This window comes from Trachinotus anak, unplaced genomic scaffold (genome assembly GCF_046630095.1).
Source record: "Trachinotus anak isolate AG129_WGS33_773 ecotype Australia unplaced genomic scaffold, CSIRO_AGI_Tana_v1 ptg000002l, whole genome shotgun sequence".
NCBI classification, from domain to species: domain Eukaryota; kingdom Metazoa; phylum Chordata; class Actinopteri; order Carangiformes; family Carangidae; genus Trachinotus; species Trachinotus anak.
This window is the reverse complement of record NW_027273853.1, coordinates 11,431,921-11,450,824: the sequence shown is the minus strand read 5'-3', so window position 1 is coordinate 11,450,824 and position 18,904 is coordinate 11,431,921. Positions and strand designations below refer to the sequence as shown.

At 42.0% G+C, this 18,904-nt stretch overlaps 2 protein-coding genes across 6 annotated transcripts; one reads left to right on the top strand and one right to left on the bottom strand.

Moving 5' to 3' along the window:
- The first annotated feature begins 166 nt into the window (after positions 1-166).
- Positions 167-10,461, top strand: rab3il1 (RAB3A interacting protein (rabin3)-like 1). Of its 5 annotated transcripts, XM_071497164.1 has the most exons (13): positions 167-321; positions 632-954; positions 3,761-3,944; positions 4,052-4,147; positions 5,435-5,512; positions 5,813-6,049; positions 6,251-6,370; positions 7,764-7,892; positions 7,995-8,107; positions 8,336-8,359; positions 8,747-8,846; positions 8,937-9,003; positions 9,128-10,461. In XM_071497164.1, exons 2-13 carry the CDS (start codon positions 737-739, stop codon positions 9,211-9,213), a joined length of 1,452 nt encoding a protein of 483 aa, XP_071353265.1. In that variant the 5' UTR covers positions 167-321; positions 632-736; the 3' UTR covers positions 9,214-10,461. The 5 variants fall into 5 exon arrangements, with proteins under 5 accessions (XP_071353265.1, XP_071353272.1, XP_071353281.1 ...); XM_071497171.1 differs by lacking the exon at positions 8,336-8,359; XM_071497180.1 differs by lacking the exon at positions 6,251-6,370 and having other exon boundaries at positions 168-321.
- A 121-nt stretch (positions 10,462-10,582) lies between these two features.
- On the bottom strand, positions 10,583-18,169 carry epx (eosinophil peroxidase). Its single transcript, XM_071497228.1, has 17 exons — positions 17,622-18,169; positions 17,450-17,537; positions 17,269-17,359; positions 16,985-17,160; positions 16,522-16,654; positions 16,292-16,421; positions 16,008-16,214; positions 14,917-15,283; positions 14,682-14,842; positions 14,344-14,602; positions 14,098-14,268; positions 12,795-13,032; positions 12,486-12,697; positions 12,244-12,408; positions 11,848-11,931; positions 11,528-11,624; positions 10,583-11,224 (listed from the first exon to the last, which is right to left on the bottom strand). The coding sequence occupies exons 1-17, from the start codon at positions 17,637-17,639 to the stop codon at positions 11,167-11,169; spliced, it is 2,655 nt and encodes an 884-aa protein (XP_071353329.1). The 5' UTR covers positions 17,640-18,169; the 3' UTR covers positions 10,583-11,166.
- Between the last annotated feature and the right edge of the window lie 735 nt (positions 18,170-18,904).

Sequence of the window (18,904 nt, the reverse complement as noted above, 5' to 3'; positions counted from 1 at the left end):
TTGACATACTCTCATTTCTGGATATCAGAGGAAATTTGATTATTTTCTATTTGAATCATCGTTCAACATTTGATAATATAAGGCTCCAGATCAGGTGAGACTGTGGAGGAACCCCCTGCTGGAAGAAATGTGCACAGCTGAGTTGTGGCTGGTCAGAAAGTGTTAGTGATTAACCCTTCCTGTCTAACCAGACGGACAGCAGCAGGGCGAAGTGCGGACACAGTTTAATTTGCTAAACCCTGAATCCAGAGATTAACAAAGCACTGTTTTCCAGATTTTTGATCCACTGGAAACAACTAAGAATCCGTTTTGAACATTTTGGTGAGTATGTCATGTGTGTTTTTTGTCCTTAACTCAACCTGGAAGTGTAACTCTGTCAAACTCCACATGTGCATGATACTTGCAGGATACTGTTTCCTACCTTATGTTTACACGGGATATCTCAAACCTGACCTCTTATGTCTCTGCAGAATACAAAGAGGGAAGTTACAGTTTAACACTGTAGAGGTCATGTCTTGTCCAACAGAATACTTATTACTGTGCAAGTTTGTAAAGCGAAACTTTTATGAACCATTTAGTTGTCATGTGATTTTAACTTGCAGTATGTAACTTTTCCTTGTCTGTATTTTAGGAGCTTGACAGCTACAGACATCAAGGTCATCACATGCCACTTAAAGAATTTGACAAACTAAATTTTGGCTGAAGAAACCAGCAGTTTCTGACCTGAGATACAGACATGGATGCTTTTGAGGGAATTCACAGCGTCCAGATTTCCTCCTCTCCACCGTCTTCAGCTTCATCCAGCCGGGGATATGAAGTCCTCAAGGCGGGGAGATCTGGAATAGCAGTGTATTCCTCCACAGTCTTCTACGGGACACCTGATGTGGTGGGACAGCCAGCTTCCAGACACAGGTCCAGCAGAGAATCTGAGGAGGAAGGCTGTGTTGTGGGACGGTAAGTGTTAAATCACAAAGCATCGGGGTGAGACAGTTGACATAAGGTTATCTGAATGGGATGAACAAAGTGGTTTTGTTGGTTAAAAAGGCAACTTGGCCCAAGTGAGGTTCACCTTGTTCACTCAGAATGACATTAGCATAATGCATGGTGATTGTTTGCTGCACAGCATATGTAAAGAGACTTTATGTTTCATATTCGTGGTCACCAGATGGCTCCCTTAGAGTTACCACAATGACAATATGTAAGATCACTTTTTTGCCCAAATGCTTTCCTTTCCACCAGCTGTAGTATTGACAGTTGTGCAATTCTGCACAATATGTAACAACAAACATCTTCTCAGATGAGGCTCTAATGTTAAACCAACTCCAGTCTTGAGAAATCTGACTTATCTTGACTTACAGTATGCACTGCTTTGTCACACACCATGGACAATGTGCCCCACCAGGGGGATAATGTGTTCGCCCGTGACAATCACAATAAGGCAGTAGACAGGTGGTCGAGTCACATGACTACATATGTAAACGAGCAGACAAAAGTCTTCTTTAGTCTAAATCTTTAGTCACTAATTTAACTCCAACATTGCATGATACTATCTTAGGTGTATTTTGCATGTAAAATCTTAGTTAAACAAATGTGATGAAGAGCTGCCAAAACAGAGGAACCTCATCTGACAACAGGTACATACTGGGGCCTTTTTTCAGTCTACTGCAGGGTCAGACCAGGACTCGTTTTGATTTTAATTTTTGCCTTTATTAGAAAGTACAGTAGGGAGCTGACAGGAAATGAGTGGAGAGAGATGGGGGTAAATGCAACACATGTCTCTGGCTAAACTCATTGAGATTACGTGGTCAGTGTCCTAAACCTCTCAGTCACCAGGGCACAGCGTGATATGCTTTTTGACTCACGTACTAAATTTTGGTGTGTGTACTATAGTAGTACTATAGTTTTTATTCAGTCTGTAAAGTGCTCAGAAACTCCTTGTGTGATGTTGCACTGTTGACAAAAAAATCAAAACAAAACAAACTCAGATATTTTTTTGTCTGACCAACAGTGAAAAGCCCAAAGATGTTGGATTTTTCTGTCATAGAAAACTGTGAAAACCAGCAAATATTCAGATTTGAGAAGCTGGTACCAGTGGTTATTTTGGCATTTTTTTGCTGAAAAAAACAATTAATATTAATAAATTATCAAGATTGTTGCCATTTAATTATCTGTCAATATAATTAAATCTAATTTAAAATCTTAATATAATTAAGTCTGTCAATACTGGCTGGTTTGTGGGTGCCTATGGACACAGTGAAACTGGGGGTGAAAATGGGCCCAACAACGAATATTTGTTCCTTTAGGAGGTAAATCTAACACATACAGCTAACAATACATCAGAAGATGAAAGCATGAGCCTGTCAGTGTGACAGTACATGCAGGAGGTGGAGGAGGAGGTGGAGGTGGGACAGGCCCCGGGCTGTGGGGTGGATGCGCTGTCATGTGACCTGTGAGAGGAGGCAGTCGCTCCCTTGACCGCGGAGATGAGGAGAAAATCAGTGGCGGATAAGACAGGATAAGTGTAAACCACAGTCGGTGTTAGACTTTTATTTATTTATTTTCTTTTTAACTTGATCGTTTTTGTTGTTGTTGTTGTTGTTGTTTTTTCGTGACCGTTGCTGTTGTCGGTTGTCTACGTCAGCGTCCGCATTCCTCCGCTGGCGGTGGCTCAGCCTCGGTGAACCGGGCTAACCTCCGCCGTGTGTAGGGTTATCATTGTCGCTGTGATAACAACACCGGCTGGAGGACGCTGAGGGGACACGGGGGGAGGTTTATCTGCTGTCCCGGACACTGACGGGGTAAGGGCGGACGCTGAGGGGAGACCTCTCCCTGTCAGAAAGTTGCAGCTAACAGCAACTAGCCGGCTAAAAGTGCCGCTTAATGTTTGTTAGCTGCTGATGTGAACGTCAACTAACTAATATATAACAATCTGACTGCTTTGATTAAAATGTAATGTTGCTAATGCAGTAGCAGAGGGTCCCAAACGGTGGTCCGGGGTCCCTCAAGAGTCTGCTTCCCTCACTGGCAGAGTAAAATAATTATATAAAAAACTGAGCTGGAAAAGTCTCTAATAGACTGAATATTCACAGTCAGTATTGTTCATCACAGCCTAATGTTTTGATGTTTTGTTGTTCATTTTGCATCTTAGTTCTTGACGAATAATAATAATTTACACTCAGTTGCCGGTGTATGAGGAACACCCAGTCTCAGCAGCCCTGTCATAAAGCCTGCCTTTATCAAGGTTATAACTATTGTCTGGACTCATTAATTAGCCAATATAATCTTGCTGCGGGTTTGTTGACACTGACTGTAAACGGGGTGGTTAACACCCCACACCTATGCAAAACAGTTTAAACAAAAACTGAACGATATTACCATAATAATAACTGAGTGTATGTTAGTGTTGGATATCTATTATAACCATATGATATCCAGTCCCACATGAGCATGATGACTTAGAGGTGACTTGATGACTTGCAAGTTGTACCTTGAACTCATGGACCTTGTAGCTTACAATGTAAACAATGCAGTTTAATGTGTTGTACTAGAGTTATCTGAAAGATAATTCACACCTGCAGTCACAATGACATTCAATACTAGGCAAACAAGGCAGGACTTTAAAAGAAAATAAGTCAAATTGTGGGTTAATCAGTCCTTATCATTAAAGCAGACCTCTATCCTATAGTAGTCTTTACACTAACCCAGATTTAAGGGTCCTGTCAATAACCATGATTACTTTTTTGTTTGTTGCCCTGTAAAGGTTGGTAGATCTGGATCCAGAGCCAGAGTCCAGAGTGGAGGGGGGAGGCCAGGCTGTGCCCGCCTCGGGCAGAGACCATGGCAACCTCTCCCGGCTCCGCAGCTCCTCGCTGGAAATCAGAGAAAAAGAAATCAGAGAAAAGGGCTCGGAGATCCTTAGGGAACAGCTGGACGCTGCAAAGAGGGTGTTGTAACCTACTTGCTGCTAACACAGTAAAAAACAAAAAAGTTGACAATGCAAATGTTCTTCCTTGTTAAATGTGATTGTGACATTTTCTTCTCCACAATTCAGGAACTAAAACTGAAAGATAAGGAGTGTGAGCGTCTGTCGCAGGTCAGGAATCAGCTGGAGCAGGAGCTAGAGGAGCTGACGGCTAGTCTGTTTGAGGTGAGTGCACTGTAATACTGACACGTGCATTATGCCCTGATGACGATGATGGTGTAAGTAAGGTTGCACTCACTGCAAGTTTAACGTTGATGTTGAACATTACTTTGGGGCAGCAAAAACAAGCTGCAAAAATGATATAATTTCACTTTTTAAGTTCATATGACAAACTTTTAGCAAACAGTTTATACGTACAGCAGACACAAGCAACCGGGCAAATTATATCCAACATTCACTCTGCTTTTTGCTCAGTTTTTTGCCTTCATCAACTCCTGAGGGAAATATCTTGTTCTTTAGCAATGAAATGCTCCACTGTGTTCAGGAGCTGGTTGGTAACATTATCTATCTGTCATTTTGTGCTGGGCAGGGAGTGTAGTCAGTTTATCCATTTAACTTTTTGAAAACATTGACTGCTGCTGCTGGAAATGAGACTGATGAGAGCAAAGAGGCTTAAACACAAAACAGTGAGGTGATGGGGATTTAAAGATGGTCCTGACCAAACATGTGATCTTGGGCTGTGCAAGTAAATGGTCAGCGTCTTAAACCTCTAGTTCACTTAGACACCTCAACTTGAAAGAGGTGACTAGTAGCTATTACCGATGAGACTCTTTGGTTCCCATCAGTGCTACAGCGTCTTAGTCTCTTTGATTAACAAATTCCTTTGTCTTCAGCCTTGTTCCAGCAGCAGCAGGCAGCTGTTTTCAGCAAAGAAGCTCTGACTGAGACACTGTACACTACCTGCTCAGCACCAAATGGCAGACAGACAAAGTAAACGACGAGCTGGTGAACATAATGGAGCAGATAATTTTCTCAGGAGTTGGTGGAAACCAAAAAGAGCTCAATTAGAGTGAATATTGGATTTACATGAGTATCCTGGTTATGATTGGATTTTTTGAGTAGGACAAAACTGCAAACAGATTATAAGAAACCTGGATACTGATATAATCATTTATTCAGGGAAATGAATAACCAGGTGTCTCATGTTCTAAGTAAATATCACAACAATAATACGATCAAACTCAGGATGATGCACACAACTGGGATACTAATGTGCAGGTAAACTCACTCAATGTTGTGACTTCAGCTTGTTCTGCTACTGGTGACCAAAAAGATAAAATAATGCAGCTTTAACTTTTTAACAGATTTACCCTTTAGCATGAGTGAACTGTTAAGAACAACTTATGATCAGATGTCTCAGACTTCCCTTTTTAAATGCACCATATAGACACACAGCAGATATCTTTACCTTGCAGTGTTTTAACCAGGTTGATGTAATCTGCTTCTCAACAGGAAGCTCACAAGATGGTGCGTGAAGCAAATGTCAAACAAGCAGCAGCAGAGAAACAACTGAAGGAGGCTCAGGGGAAGGTGTGTGAGGTTGTTTCTGTGTGTTTCTGTACTACAGTTAAAACTTCAGCAGATGCCTCATGAATTGAATTTTTGTCCTATTAAAATTCCTTAGCAGCGCCTGAACTATTCTTGAATCCACCTCTGATTTGTCTTAAAATAGGCTGCTATTGTAAGTAGTTTTTTTTTTTAGAAATATTTTATGAACAAAAAAAAAAAAGGACATAAATAGCATTTTGTTGGTGTTGATTTCTCTCCTGTCATCAGATTTCAGCACTTTTTCTTGTTTTTATCTCTGCTTTTTCTGTGTCTGGCTCCCAGATTGATGTTCTGCAAGCAGAGGTGACGGCACTCAAGACTCTGGTGTTGACATCCACGCCCTCTTCACCAAACCGCCAGCTGCATCCCCAGCTGCAGCCTTCAGGAGCCAGGGGAGCGTACAAACATGTCGCGGGACACATCCGCAACAAGAGCGCGAGTGGTGCCTTTCCATCCTCACCTGGAAAACCAGAACCATCCTCAGTTTCCATTCAACCTGTGGCCAAAGAGGATCGAGAGGTAGCCTGAACGAAATGTTGTACTTTTGTCTTTCTTTTTCTTTGGACTTGTACATTTTCTTTTCTGAGTACTTACTCTTGTTTTCACTTCTCCCTGTCTCTTACTTGAGCTGAGTTTCTTTGCTTTTTGTTTCTTCTTCTCTCTCACTACTAACCTCTGCCTTACTTGTTCTTCCTCCCTGTCTGTCTCTTTCTGTCTCAGCCTGCTGTTCCTGCTCTCCTCTCTCTGATTCTCTGCCTGGTTCCTGGACAGTCTGTCAGTGTGACCTATGACTCTTATTGGCAGGAGCGGGGAGAGGGGCAAGGCATTGACAGCAGACAGGTAACCGCATCCGTTCGATGAGGCTTAGTGGAGTTTTAGCTGTAGCTGCTGCATCTGCATTTCTGGGACAGTGAGGGAGTTTTTCCTGTTCAAAGTGACAACAATACACAGTATCTCTTGGGAAAAGTGTATTTTAAGTCTTCATTTGGGAATAACATTCTTTAGTTGGTGGTTTGGTTGGACAGAAACTCATAACTGAGTGTGCTGCTTCTGTCCTGCTCTTTTCAGCAGTTTTTTCAATCGAAGCAGTTAAGATTTTAATGTTTAAACAGCTTCTGTCATCTCTTTTAAATGTATTTGTTAGTGAAATGCAGTGTTTATGGCTGACCAACCAATGTAAATAAGAGTTGGTCCTTCTAATGCATGTGTTTTTACTGGAGAGAAGCAATATTAGCAGTAGTGGTTAATTTTTGTCTGTAAAAATATGCCGGTTGTGCAGGTGAAAGTATGCAGCAGGGACAGAAATTTCACTTTGAATATTCAAGGAGGTGCTGTAGACAACTAAGAGCCACCAAATATGTGGAAAGCAAAGTCATTCCTGACTAATACAGGTAGAAAGGAGAATGCACAGCCTCCTTATGCCTCTTTCACTAACTAAATAATGAACCCAGATCTCTGTTTTTTATGTTTATGGCATGTCCTATTGCTCTGGGGATGGCAGTGTTGGTTTGTTGGTCTACCACTTTGCAACTGCATTGAAATTTAGTACACATCCTTCTCTGTGGCTCAGAAGGTAGAGCAGGGTGTCCGCTAACTGCAGGCAGTTCGATCCCCAACTACTCTTTCTACTCACATGTCGACGTGTCACCTTGGATGGTGCAAAGAGTTTTTCTCCAGTGCATTCAACAGCTCAAAAGTCTTCACTTATCCTGTGAAATATATCAACTTTACTTGATGGATTGCAATGACATTTGATACACATATTTATGTCCCTGTCTGGATGAATTGTAATAACTTTGGTGGTCCCTTAACTTTTCCTTTAGTGCCATTGTCAGGACAAAATTTCAATTTGTCCATTACTTTGATTTGTGATGAAATACCTGTTAAATTAATCATATTACCATCAGCCTCAATTGTACTTTGTTTTTATTATTGTTTATATTTATAATCACCAAATTTTTGCGTGCTAACATGCAAGGCTGGTCAACGTGGTAACATTAGCATGTTAGCATTGTCATCATGAACATGTTAGCATTTAGCTCAAAGCACAGCCTCACAGAGTAGCTGCTCTGTGAGGCTGTGCTTTGAGCATGGCTTTAGACTTAATCTTTTTAAAATATGATTACGTCTTGTCAGTTAAAGGTTTCTGTGATTTAATGCAGCTGCATGTTGTCGACACATTAGGCAGGTAGTATATTGACAGAGTGAGTGATATGTTATTTTCTGTTTGCAGATGGACTCAGTTCTGTATGCAGAGTTTTTGATGTGGAAGGAACATCCGAGTCTAGACCGCTCCTCCGCCTTCCTGAGTCGTATCTACAGAGAAGACATCGGACCCTGTCTCTCCTTCACAAGATCTGAGGTCACAGTCTTGCTGCTTCTTAGCAGAAACATTATGTCACTGTATTTGTCATATTTTAGTGTTTGAAGTTACATTAACATGATTGATTCCTGCTCTCCACAGCTCTCCCAGCTGGTGCAGAGTGCAGTGGAAAACAACTCTCTGACTATTGAGCCTGTGGCCATGTCAGCAATACCGATGGTTAAAGCCTCAGCTGTAGAGTGTGGAGGCCCTAAGTGAGTTGTCACGTCTACATATTAACTATCATCCTCTCTTCTCTTGTCACCATTCACTCCTAAACAATGGCCAAGGCAACACTGAAAATTCACTCTAATTTGGTTTTGGTTTCTCCACTGATGATTTATGGTCCTGGGCTATTCACTGTCTTACCATGTGTCAACAGAGGGGTTTAATCAATGGGCACATTTCTAATCACTGTCTGATTTAAAAATCTTTTTTTCCAGTGGCTTTAGGGCAGCAATAGAGACGTAAGTCCTCCAAAGAACCAATAACCTGTCCAGCTTTTCACTAACACTAATTACTGTGGAATGAAATGAAGTCTGTTTATCCAGAGATCTGAAAAGATGTAAACAAGTCTGTAAATAAATGACCCAGATAGGGTTCTGCATGTGTCTGTCTAATGTAACCTAGAATCCTTTACTCTTTCAATCACTAACTTTCTCTGATTGAGCTCCTCTGTTTTTGTGCTGTCTTGTAAAATGTATTTCCACCTGGAATGTGTCCTCTTTTAGGATACCTGTTGATAATACCTTAAGAAATGAAAATCATGTTCATTGTTAGCTGTGATCAAAACATGTATCCACGTATCTTGTAGCTGTGATTTTTTTTAACAGCTGATCTTTCTCCACTTGCAGAAAATGTGCGTTAAGCGGCATGACACGACTCTGTCGGCATCGCATTAAGCTTGGCGACAAGGAGAGCTACTATTACATCTCTCCTTCTAGCCGAGCACGGGTAACTCTCACTTAATCGCCGTAACCTTCACTAGACACACTGCTGTTGAGTGTTGCTACATTTCACTTTGTCCTCCTTTCACCCTTGCAGATCACAGCAGTTTGCAATTTTTTTACTTATATCCGCTACATCCAGCAGGGCCTGGTGAGACATGATGGTAAGTTAACATCTATTTACATGTGATATATCAAGCCGTTTTTTTTGCCTCCTTTTGCTCCTTGCTTTGCCAACATGGGTTTCATTCAGTTGACTCTTGTTGTTGTCTCTCTGCCCTTCTGCAGCGGAGCAGATGTTCTGGGAGGTGATGCGTCTTCGCAGAGAAATGACTGTGGCCAAGTTAGGTTTCTACCTCACTGACCAGGGCTAGAGATCCTGACAGTCCAGTGGAACACCCACCAGGACAAGCAAGACCCCAGGACCTTGATTATTCAGATGAGTTTGGTTTAAACTGTGGTAACAAACTTGTCTTGAATCAGTTTTTGTAGCAGAGGTTGTTTCGCATTAGTTCTGCAGCAGAGGTCAACCAACAAGGGAAGCAGACAATGTTCTAGTGACACTTTTAGATATGCAATAAGACAGTTAAAATAAAAAATGAACCACAGCTTAAAAGTAACGCAATTCTAAATAGTGTTACTCCCAGTTATGTCAAATATATTATTCCGTTTTACTGCAGGCCTCCAGTAATTCTCTCCAAGTGAGGAGAACAGTTTGTTTTTTATCTTGCGAGCTCTGAACCTCCCCGGTGGAGTACACACAACCTCTCATGTTAACACAATAGAATCTAGATGTATCATGTTTCAGGCATTGGTCTGTTGGAAAGTTGAACACAGGATGAGAGCAGTTGAGAGAGTTTAGTTGGTCTCTTACCTCACGTATTACATGCTTAAATAAATCTCTATGTAAGATGTGTGAGATTGACAGTATCCATTTAGTTTCCATAGAACAATGATTTGGGTTGTTTTCTTAATTGTTACATAAATGTAATGCTCACCAGCACCTCTTAGTGGCTTTCAGTTAGCGGCTCAAACACCACAGGCAAGACTTATTGTCTCAGCATGGCCTTAAATGTATTGATGCACTACCAGTTATAGAGGCCTTTTAAGAAACACAAGTGAAACAGCTGCAGCCTGTTGCAAGAAAAGCAGTTTCACATTGGCCTGTAATTAATAATCAGATATACTGTTAATGAATTAATTATTATACCTCCACATTCAAAATAGTGACAGCTTTACAATATAAACAGAAAATAAACAAGCTTTAATATGTGATTACAATATGCACAACTGTAGTTTTGCACGTCTGCAATGAACAGTATGTACATACAGAGTAAGCCATAAATGACTTTGCATGAATGCAGTACGTAGCCATATTATGCAATGTATATTGGTTGTACTTCATAGTAAAGATTTATTACTATTAGTGACCAGTTTTTACAGAGAACAGTCTTTTGAAGTTAAAAATGGAGAACATTGTGTCAGAAAGTGCAATAACTGCTTCTTAGCCTTATCTAGGGCTTTGAGGTTCCTAACCTCAGTGTGCTGATTATTAACTGTGTCTTCCAGTCTCAACACTCCATTAAAAACGAGGCATTGTAGCCTATAACCTTTGTATCATGCATGATTTATTGGTCTTGTTTGTGTGAAATCTGATGACAGTAAAATGGATTAGTTTGACTTTGATTTCAGGTCTTTGTAAAGTTCAGACTGAAGTTTGAGAGTGATGACTCATCACTGTAAACATTTTCAATACAGTTCAGTTGGATGACACAGAGACCTGTTTCTTTCAGGGCACGTCATTGGTTTTAGATTAAAGTCATTGCCAGGAACTGCCTAAAACGCTCTGCTACACACCCACAGTTGCCCAACAGGTTTGTTAGCAGGAATCAGGCACACAGATACTGAGGAAATACTGAGGCCATATCCCACTCAGAGGGGCTTTATGGTATAAAAATCTTTTGGAGCAGTCATTCCAGTAAGATTTAGTTTCCGGATTGAAAAGACTTGTAAGCTTGTTATTCTGTTTTCATGGCCTCGTCATACAGATTACATTAGACCTTAATGAATGAGCTAGTCAGGGTGACATAATGTGTAGCGAGAGGACAAACCATAACATGGAGGTAAAAACCATCTCGATATCTGCAGGGGTCAACAACAAGGATATTTGTTTATGTAAAACATTGATTTGTTCAGCCTCAGCGTGATTATAAATAAACAAGACAAAATATTATACTACTTTAGACAGTTAAATATTATTATTTTAAGTTGCAATTATATTGAGAACATCAAGAAAAAAAAATGACCGAATTCTTAAAAATGGTTGATTAACTTTTTCTTTGGCAACATCCAGCAGTGACCGACTCTTCTTTCTTGGGGAAATATCTGCAATGAAGACATACAGTTATTCATATCCACTCAACTAATTTGATGATCTTTCAGGCCTGAATGAATAATTCCCATAATATTCATTTTACTTGTTAATTCACTGACGACACATGACTGAATTATCATCATTATAATCATGTTTTTTCTGATCAGCAACTTACAAAATTTGTTTGCAGTCTAGCCAACAGTTCAAAAACATTTGTATCTCAAGAAGGTGCCGGCTCACGGAATAGATGCTCCCAGAAATACAATTTATTTTTAATATTTGTATAAAATAGCAAAATCTGGTTTATTAAATACCTTCGATAAAAGATCATGATCATCACCAGCACGGCCACACCACCGATCACTACTATCACTGCAGTGACAACGGAGACGGCAGATAGGGAGGAGGGCTCTGGATCAGTGTGTACATACACACACACACACACACACACACACACACAGAAACATTCAGCATCAGAAGTGACATATTCTAAAAATTTCAGCAATGGAAGTTAAGATTTATTTATATAATATATTTCCAAAAAGAGGCTACAAATTGCTTCACAATTTTTTAGCATGAAATATCAAATAGACAGAAAATCTGCTTGAGAGACAGCAGCAGCATCTGAACCAACCTGAGCAAATAAAGGAACCTGGTGTGTTGAGGCACTCCAGGTTTTGAGGACACGGGGAAATCTGATCTCCACATTCATTAATATCTGCAGCAGTCAGAAACAATTCAGTGAGCAAAAAAGGGGGAAAACATTTTTAGAAATAGTTTACAAAATAATTTCACCTCAGTGTTAAATTCAGTAGCTGTTCTGTAGCTTTTGATCACATCACATGATATTCCTCAACCAATGCAAGTGCTCATTCATTCTTGACCTTAAATTGAAATTGACTGTTTCCAACATCAAGAATAAACCCATCTGACTCTTGACATCAGTTTTGTTAAATGTGACACATAAACCATACTGTGAAACAGAAATATCATGATGCCATGTCAACCAGCCTTAGTTCAGGCTTTGTACCTTGACATGTTGGAGGTGTGGGGCTCCACTGGTGGCTGTTGGGATCACAGCTGACAGATGAGGATCCCAGCAGCGTGAAGCCCGAGTGACACTGATACAGAATCACAGAGTCACAGAGCAGCGAGTAGCCAGATTGGATCCTGGGTATTGGACCACAGCTGGGATCTGGGAGAGAGGTCAGTGAAAGAACAACACAAACATGATATCACACTCGACATATTTGTCTGTCCTCACCTCCTCACCTGTGTCTGGTTCTTTCCAGGGGCTGAGGTTAAGGTGGGGGATGAGTGGGTGGGAACAGTCCAGCATGTCCTCAGGTCTCTCAGTGCGTGAGAACGGGTCAGCAGGGACAAGGGTGATATGGCTGTTATCACAAATAATGCGGGACAGAGAGACGGCGTGGAGGTGTCTTCTCTGGGTGCTGGTGAACACTTCCTCTCTCTCCCACCAAAACCTCAGAGGACAAAGACAGATTTAACTCTCTCTTCTCACCTACAATTCTGATTCTTGTTGTTGGATCAGCAGATGATCAGTGGAGGATTTAGTTTTACCTGTCTCCGTCTCTCAGGGCTCTAAACTGTCTGGCCAGCAGGCAGGCCAGAAGCGGCCCGACTCGGCCTCCGGGCAGAGCGGGCTCAGAGATGGCCCCAACCCACACATCGATGTTGTGTGGTGTCCCATACAGGAGCTGGAATTTATGAGCCAAAGTGAAGTTACCCAGGATTTCAGCCAATTCTGTAGTAGTGTTGGGAACAGAGAGGCCGCAGAACCTTCGCCACGAGCCGTATCCTGAGGGGACGAGATGAGACAGAAAGCAGGGGTTGAAAGGTCTGGTACAAGAAGTGAGACACTGAAGGATCTGCATTAAATGTGGGGACAACCATGTCTGAAACAAAGACCAACTGTCTGGTGTTTGTTTAGCAAGCAAATCTTATTTAGAAGCATTTTTCCAAACAGAAGTTACAAAATGCTCTATGAGAAGAGGAAAAATTAAAGAGGGAGATGGGAGGGAGACAGAAACTGCAAAATATAATAACCCACAAAGTAAAAAAAAAATAAAGAAACCAAGTCTTATTTTGCCACTCTTGAGATTTTATGTAGATTTTAAGCTTGTATTCAGAGTTTACAAGCAACAGTGAAAGCACAGTCATCGACCGTCACACACATTAATTAAAACCGTCACTATAAACGTTGTACTACATACCAGCTGTCACAAAAACAACATAGTGTTCTAACAGCGAATGATAAATATGAAAAATGTCAATCAAACTGCGACTTCAGAATTTCACTGTCAATTAAGAAAATAAATAGATAGAAAGATTTTTTCAAAATGTTTATTATGAACTTTTTAAATTCCTGGAATTTTGTGCTCATATCTCACCAACACCTGAATATTTGCTAAAGCAGCTGCCACTTTGAGAAGCTCCTCCTCATATGTAACTGGCTCACTCAGAGATAGATTTTATATGCACACTGACTTTTCCAGAGTGACACACAACAGACCCAAAACCTGGGATGCAGCAACCATCATGATTACAGGGGCAATCAGCACCTTTTCTGCTGTGACAGGTGAAAATGTCTGCTCTGAGAAAATCTTATTAATTTTCCTCAAATTTAATTTGAATAATTACAGTTTTATCTACCAGCCTCTGAGTCATTTCTGTCAAGTGCCGAAATTTCAACTAAATTTGAAAGTTGTTGATAAAATAGATACAGCCTGTCTGTTGTAACAGTCCTTGTTGACAGTCAACTGACACTGTTGACAGTCATCAGCTGACTTTCAGTATAAAGTGACTGAAGTGAAGCTGCTGTAACCAGAGTGTGTGCTGTGCGACAGATAAGAAATGCTGGTACCAGGCAAGCCGTGGTCTCGGCCTCTCTGGAGGTTAAGGGCCCCGAGGTCCAGAGGCATCCCTCCCTGTGCCTGAAACAGCCTCTCTGTCAGCTCCTCCACCATCATCTGACCTGGGGTCTGCAGCTTGGCTGGAGACAACAACAGGCCACGCAGCACAGGGTCTATACCACCTGACAGACAGGAACAGGACAGCTGAGTAAACCATGTGTAATTTAAGTTGAGTGAATTACAGCCTTGTTCTTTACCTTCCTGCATAACCCTCCAAGAAGCAAACAGTGAATGATGCAAGGGCAGCGGGGGATGCTGGGAGTTCATGGTGTATCCTGGCCCCAGCCTGGTCACCACTGGCTGCACTGTGACATGGGCAAAACGAAATGCAGCGGCTGCAAAGACGTTTGCAATGCTGGAATCCACTTCAGGATTATAACCCTCATAGGGGGGCATCAGAAGAGACATGGTGACGTCACCAAGGACCCGTGGCAGATAGTGCTCCCATGTTAGGATCTGGAAAAGACAAGGCAGCTGGTCAGAGTGATGGGAGGGCTCATGTAAGTAGAGATCGTGATGAAACTGTTGGTGATACCTGGTGAATGGCTCCCATGATCTTGCGGGCCTCCTGATAAAGAACGTCAGGGCTCCAGTGAGGGTTGAGCAGGTGCAGCTCTTTGACCAGCCGGTTGTGCTCTCTCAGAAAGAGAGTGTGCAGTGCGATCATTCCCAGATGCTCATTGGCTCTTGAATCACCTGTGAAACATTAATGGTAAACAGCCTCTCCACTGAAGCCTGCAGACAACAGACAAATCACTACATTTACTCACCAGCTTGAAAGCATGATGTGGTGTTCTCCCAGTGTGTGGATCTGTCCGATGCTTCTGCAGTGGTGGAGTTTCGGGGGCCGCAGGGGTCCAGGTGTGCCTGCTGGCGAGGCAGGAAGGGCATGTAGGACAGCCCCTGGTCTGAGTGCTGGGAGTTGAGGGCCATTGAGCCCAGCGGAGAAGAATGGTTTCTCAGAGCTGATGCCAGACTGGTGGAGCTGCCGTACACCATACTGGCATCTACAAAAGAGGTGATGGCATTGAGCTGCTCTCGGTGCTGATGGGGGAGGACTCCTGCACCACAGCTGGGAGCAGAGCGGAAGAAAGGCATACAACTCTGGACGCCATTACGGGGATCTGACTGCGGGATCTGGGAAGGAATGTTTTGTTTTATTGTTTTTATAGTTTTTTTTCCCATAGTAATATAGTAACATAGATACATTATTGTCTAATTTATTATTGTATATTGATACAGCACACTTTCATTATTGTCATTCACTTTTATTTGTACTTTTCACCTTGCACTTGCCTTTCTGTTTCACCTCACTGATCATTCTGTGTTGTGCTTTTGGGGTCATCTTAGCTGAGCACCCACTTCACACCAGAGGAGCCACACAACTGAATCATCTCCATTTCTAGACACATTGTATCACTGTGGACTGAGATCTCTTTTTCACAAGGCACGGTTCACATACACAGTCGCTTCTTGTGAATAGAAAAGTCAAAATGTTTAAGTATTAATTAATCAAAGTGTCTCTAACCCACACCTCGCCTGTTTGAATGATGTTTTGGACAAGAACAATACAACGATTTAGAAGAAGATCTGACTTTAAGACAAATTTAAACATAAATGCAGGTGATTCCAAAGGCTTGACTTAGTTTTTCTTGCTTTGCTTTTCTGGTTTTTGTGTCTTAGGTATTTTAGTGCTAACTTGTTTATATATTGTATGTTTCATATTTGAATTTTATAAAATGCATCTAAGATAAAAAGAACTGAGGCCCAGTATAAAAACGGTATGTCAAATGTAGGAATGTTAAAGGAGGCGTGAGAAGAGACAGCAGCACTTGAGAGAATCAGCTGACAGTTGGTGCACCTGTATGGGGAAGCAGGGTGTGTCCTGGCTGCAGGTGTGCGTGCAATCAGCTCCGGTCCTGAAGGCGGTTGTACTGGGGCTCTGAGGCGTCAGCACCACATCATGGTCTATCCACTGACCCCACTCCACCAGCAGGTGAGACAGCGTGGAGTCCAGAGAGATGTTGTCATTGTGAGTGAACAGCACCTCTTGAGACACCAGCCGCACCTGCACAACAAACAGGGTGAGGAGTGATGTGAGTTGACGGGACAGAGAACGACTGAGTTCTGCTGCAGGACTCTTACTGGAGGGAGGCTGACGTTGTGGTAGGTGTGCTCTGGGTCCCACCCTCTGGGCGCCCCCCACACATCCTCATACTCTGGAGGCAGCCAACGGGAATATGGGATGTTTGCAGCGCCCCATCTGGGGTGCTGTCTGAACAGGATATGACAGACATGTTTACCAAAGAAAAAAAACCCCAAAACACACTGCTCTGTCTCTACATGTTTTTTTTTTTTTTTGTGTCAGCTCTGACCTGTTGTTGCACTCTCCTGTGATGGATCTGTAGCGCTCAGACAGACAGTCGGTCTGACAGCTGGGTCTCTGCAGCTCAGCAGAGCAGCCTGTCACTTGCAGCAGATTTTCCACATCTCCCTCACTCAGCAGCTCTTTAGGAAAATACATTAAACAACCCAAGTGATAACTTAAATATCTGTGTTGGTTTCTTGAACCTACAGTGAAACAGTCACAGTATAATCCCTCTTTATTTTTGAGCCTGGATCTGCAGTTAACAGTTGGTTGATCTGAGAACATGCTTGATGGTTGGTGCATTATGTGAGAACACAAAACACACAGTGCATGTTGAATGAATGAATGAATGAATGAATGAATGAAAAGATGTGATTCTGTATCCTACATAGTGGAAGCCAATGTAAACTATTTAACACACAGGTGCTGAAACATCTGTTTGTGGTGTGTGTAATGCTGCTGTTCAGTACCATGAGGGTTGGGCTGCACCATAGTGTGAGTGTAGACCATCTCTCTGATCAGCTCCACTGTGTTGTCCAGCAGTTCTGCAGCTCGGATATGAGTCCTGGTTCTGGCTTCAGTCTGTTTGAACTGAGCCAGCAGGTCACTGGGTCTCAGAGCGCCTTCAGACAGAGACTTCTTCCCCCTGGAAACATTAAGACACAATGCTTTATAAAGGTACAATGACCATTTATGCTTCACAGTGGTTCAGCTTGAATTTGAAAAATTCCCAGGGTGCCCTGTGAATTTTTACCTCTCACTTGTGTGAGCGTAAGCAGCATCAGTCAGCTCAATCGCCCTCTGAAGAGCCTCCTTCACAAATACAGACCCCAGATACACAGTTTCTGAGATTACCACAAAAGGAAAACATCAGTGCGGTTAGTGAGACTCCTCGGTACCTGCTCTTTTCAGTGATAATCAAAGAGAAATCCTACCTGATGTGTTGTCAAACACTTTGTTCAGTGAAGCGTGCTCAGGGAAGGAGAGCAGGACAAGAGCCAGTCCAAACAGAGAGAGGGACACCTGAGACCAAAGGACATATCTGAGTTATCTCATGAAACGTGGTACTTTATTCAATTAAATCAAGAAAGTAATACAGAAACTCACCATGAGTGCCGTGTCCATCTAGAGCTTTATAACTGTTTGGTCCGTGCAGAAAGGATTCACTTCAGGTGTGCACATCTAACCACGCTTACAGTCTCTTAATGCTGCGCTGACCATGACCCATCTTGAGAGCCTACAGGTGTGTGTGTGTGTATGTGTGTGTATGTGTGTCAGGCCCCGAGCATCAAGGTTGCCATTTATACACTGGCAGCAGGGCCAACAGGTATGTGCAGAATCCCCTTATCTGTCCTTCTGGTGACAGGAATGCAACATCAAACACTGGACTCACTGCCTCAACCAAATAACTTTTCAAATCAAATTTACTTCTGTCCTCTCTCCCATGATGAAAACCTTCTGTCGTATGTGGATCATTTCAGATAAATTCAACACTTCTGCCAATCCCTCCAGAGAACAGGGATTGTAGCAGTGGACACCAACCAAATTCAGGTGGTTGAAATATTGGATGTCCAAGCAGCGTGCCACAGTGGGGTGCAGACTGGAAAGACAGGTTACTTTTTTTATTTTTCAATTGCACAATGACACATTAATTTCTGTTTTCGTGGGATTGTTTTTTTTTTATTAAAATGTGTGTTTGTGTCTTCGCCAGTTCAGTCTGTGGCAGTGGCATAGACAGGTGGGTGAGGAAACAAGGATTTGGGGAAATGAAGAAGAACCAGGATTGTGGTTGAAAATGGAAAAGGATCAGACAGAAAAGCCTCAGTTAAATCATTGTAGAGGACGTGACTCAGGAAGCCTGACTGTGGCCAGTATGGACCTTTAAAAGTCAAATATGAGGCACCAGGACATCCCCCTGCCTGCTCTCTTCCCTTTGATGCTCCAGGTGTGTGATACGATCAAATGAGTCATCAGTTGCATTTCATTAGGTTGTTATTAACATTATCTCTGCTGACCCACATTACCCATCTTCCACAGTACACGCTGTTGATGTTTAAGATCTGAAATGTAGAAATCTTTTGTTCTGAAAAATGTCTCACATTAAAAAAAAAGGGTAAATTTACCCAAATCATTTCCCCTATTTAACCCTAAATGTTTCAATCTATGAAAGTTGTTTTAGTTTGTTAGTTTGGCTTAAAGCAAATCTTAAATCTCAGCAAGATATTTTTTTTAATGCTGCCAATCCAATCCATCACATTGACTCTATCACTGTTTTTGTCACGGATACAAGGAAAAAAATAAACACATTAATACTAAGAACATCAGGGCAAAAAAACCCCCAAAAAACTAGAATTACGGTTGTATGCCTCTGCAACTCAGGCTAATTTCAG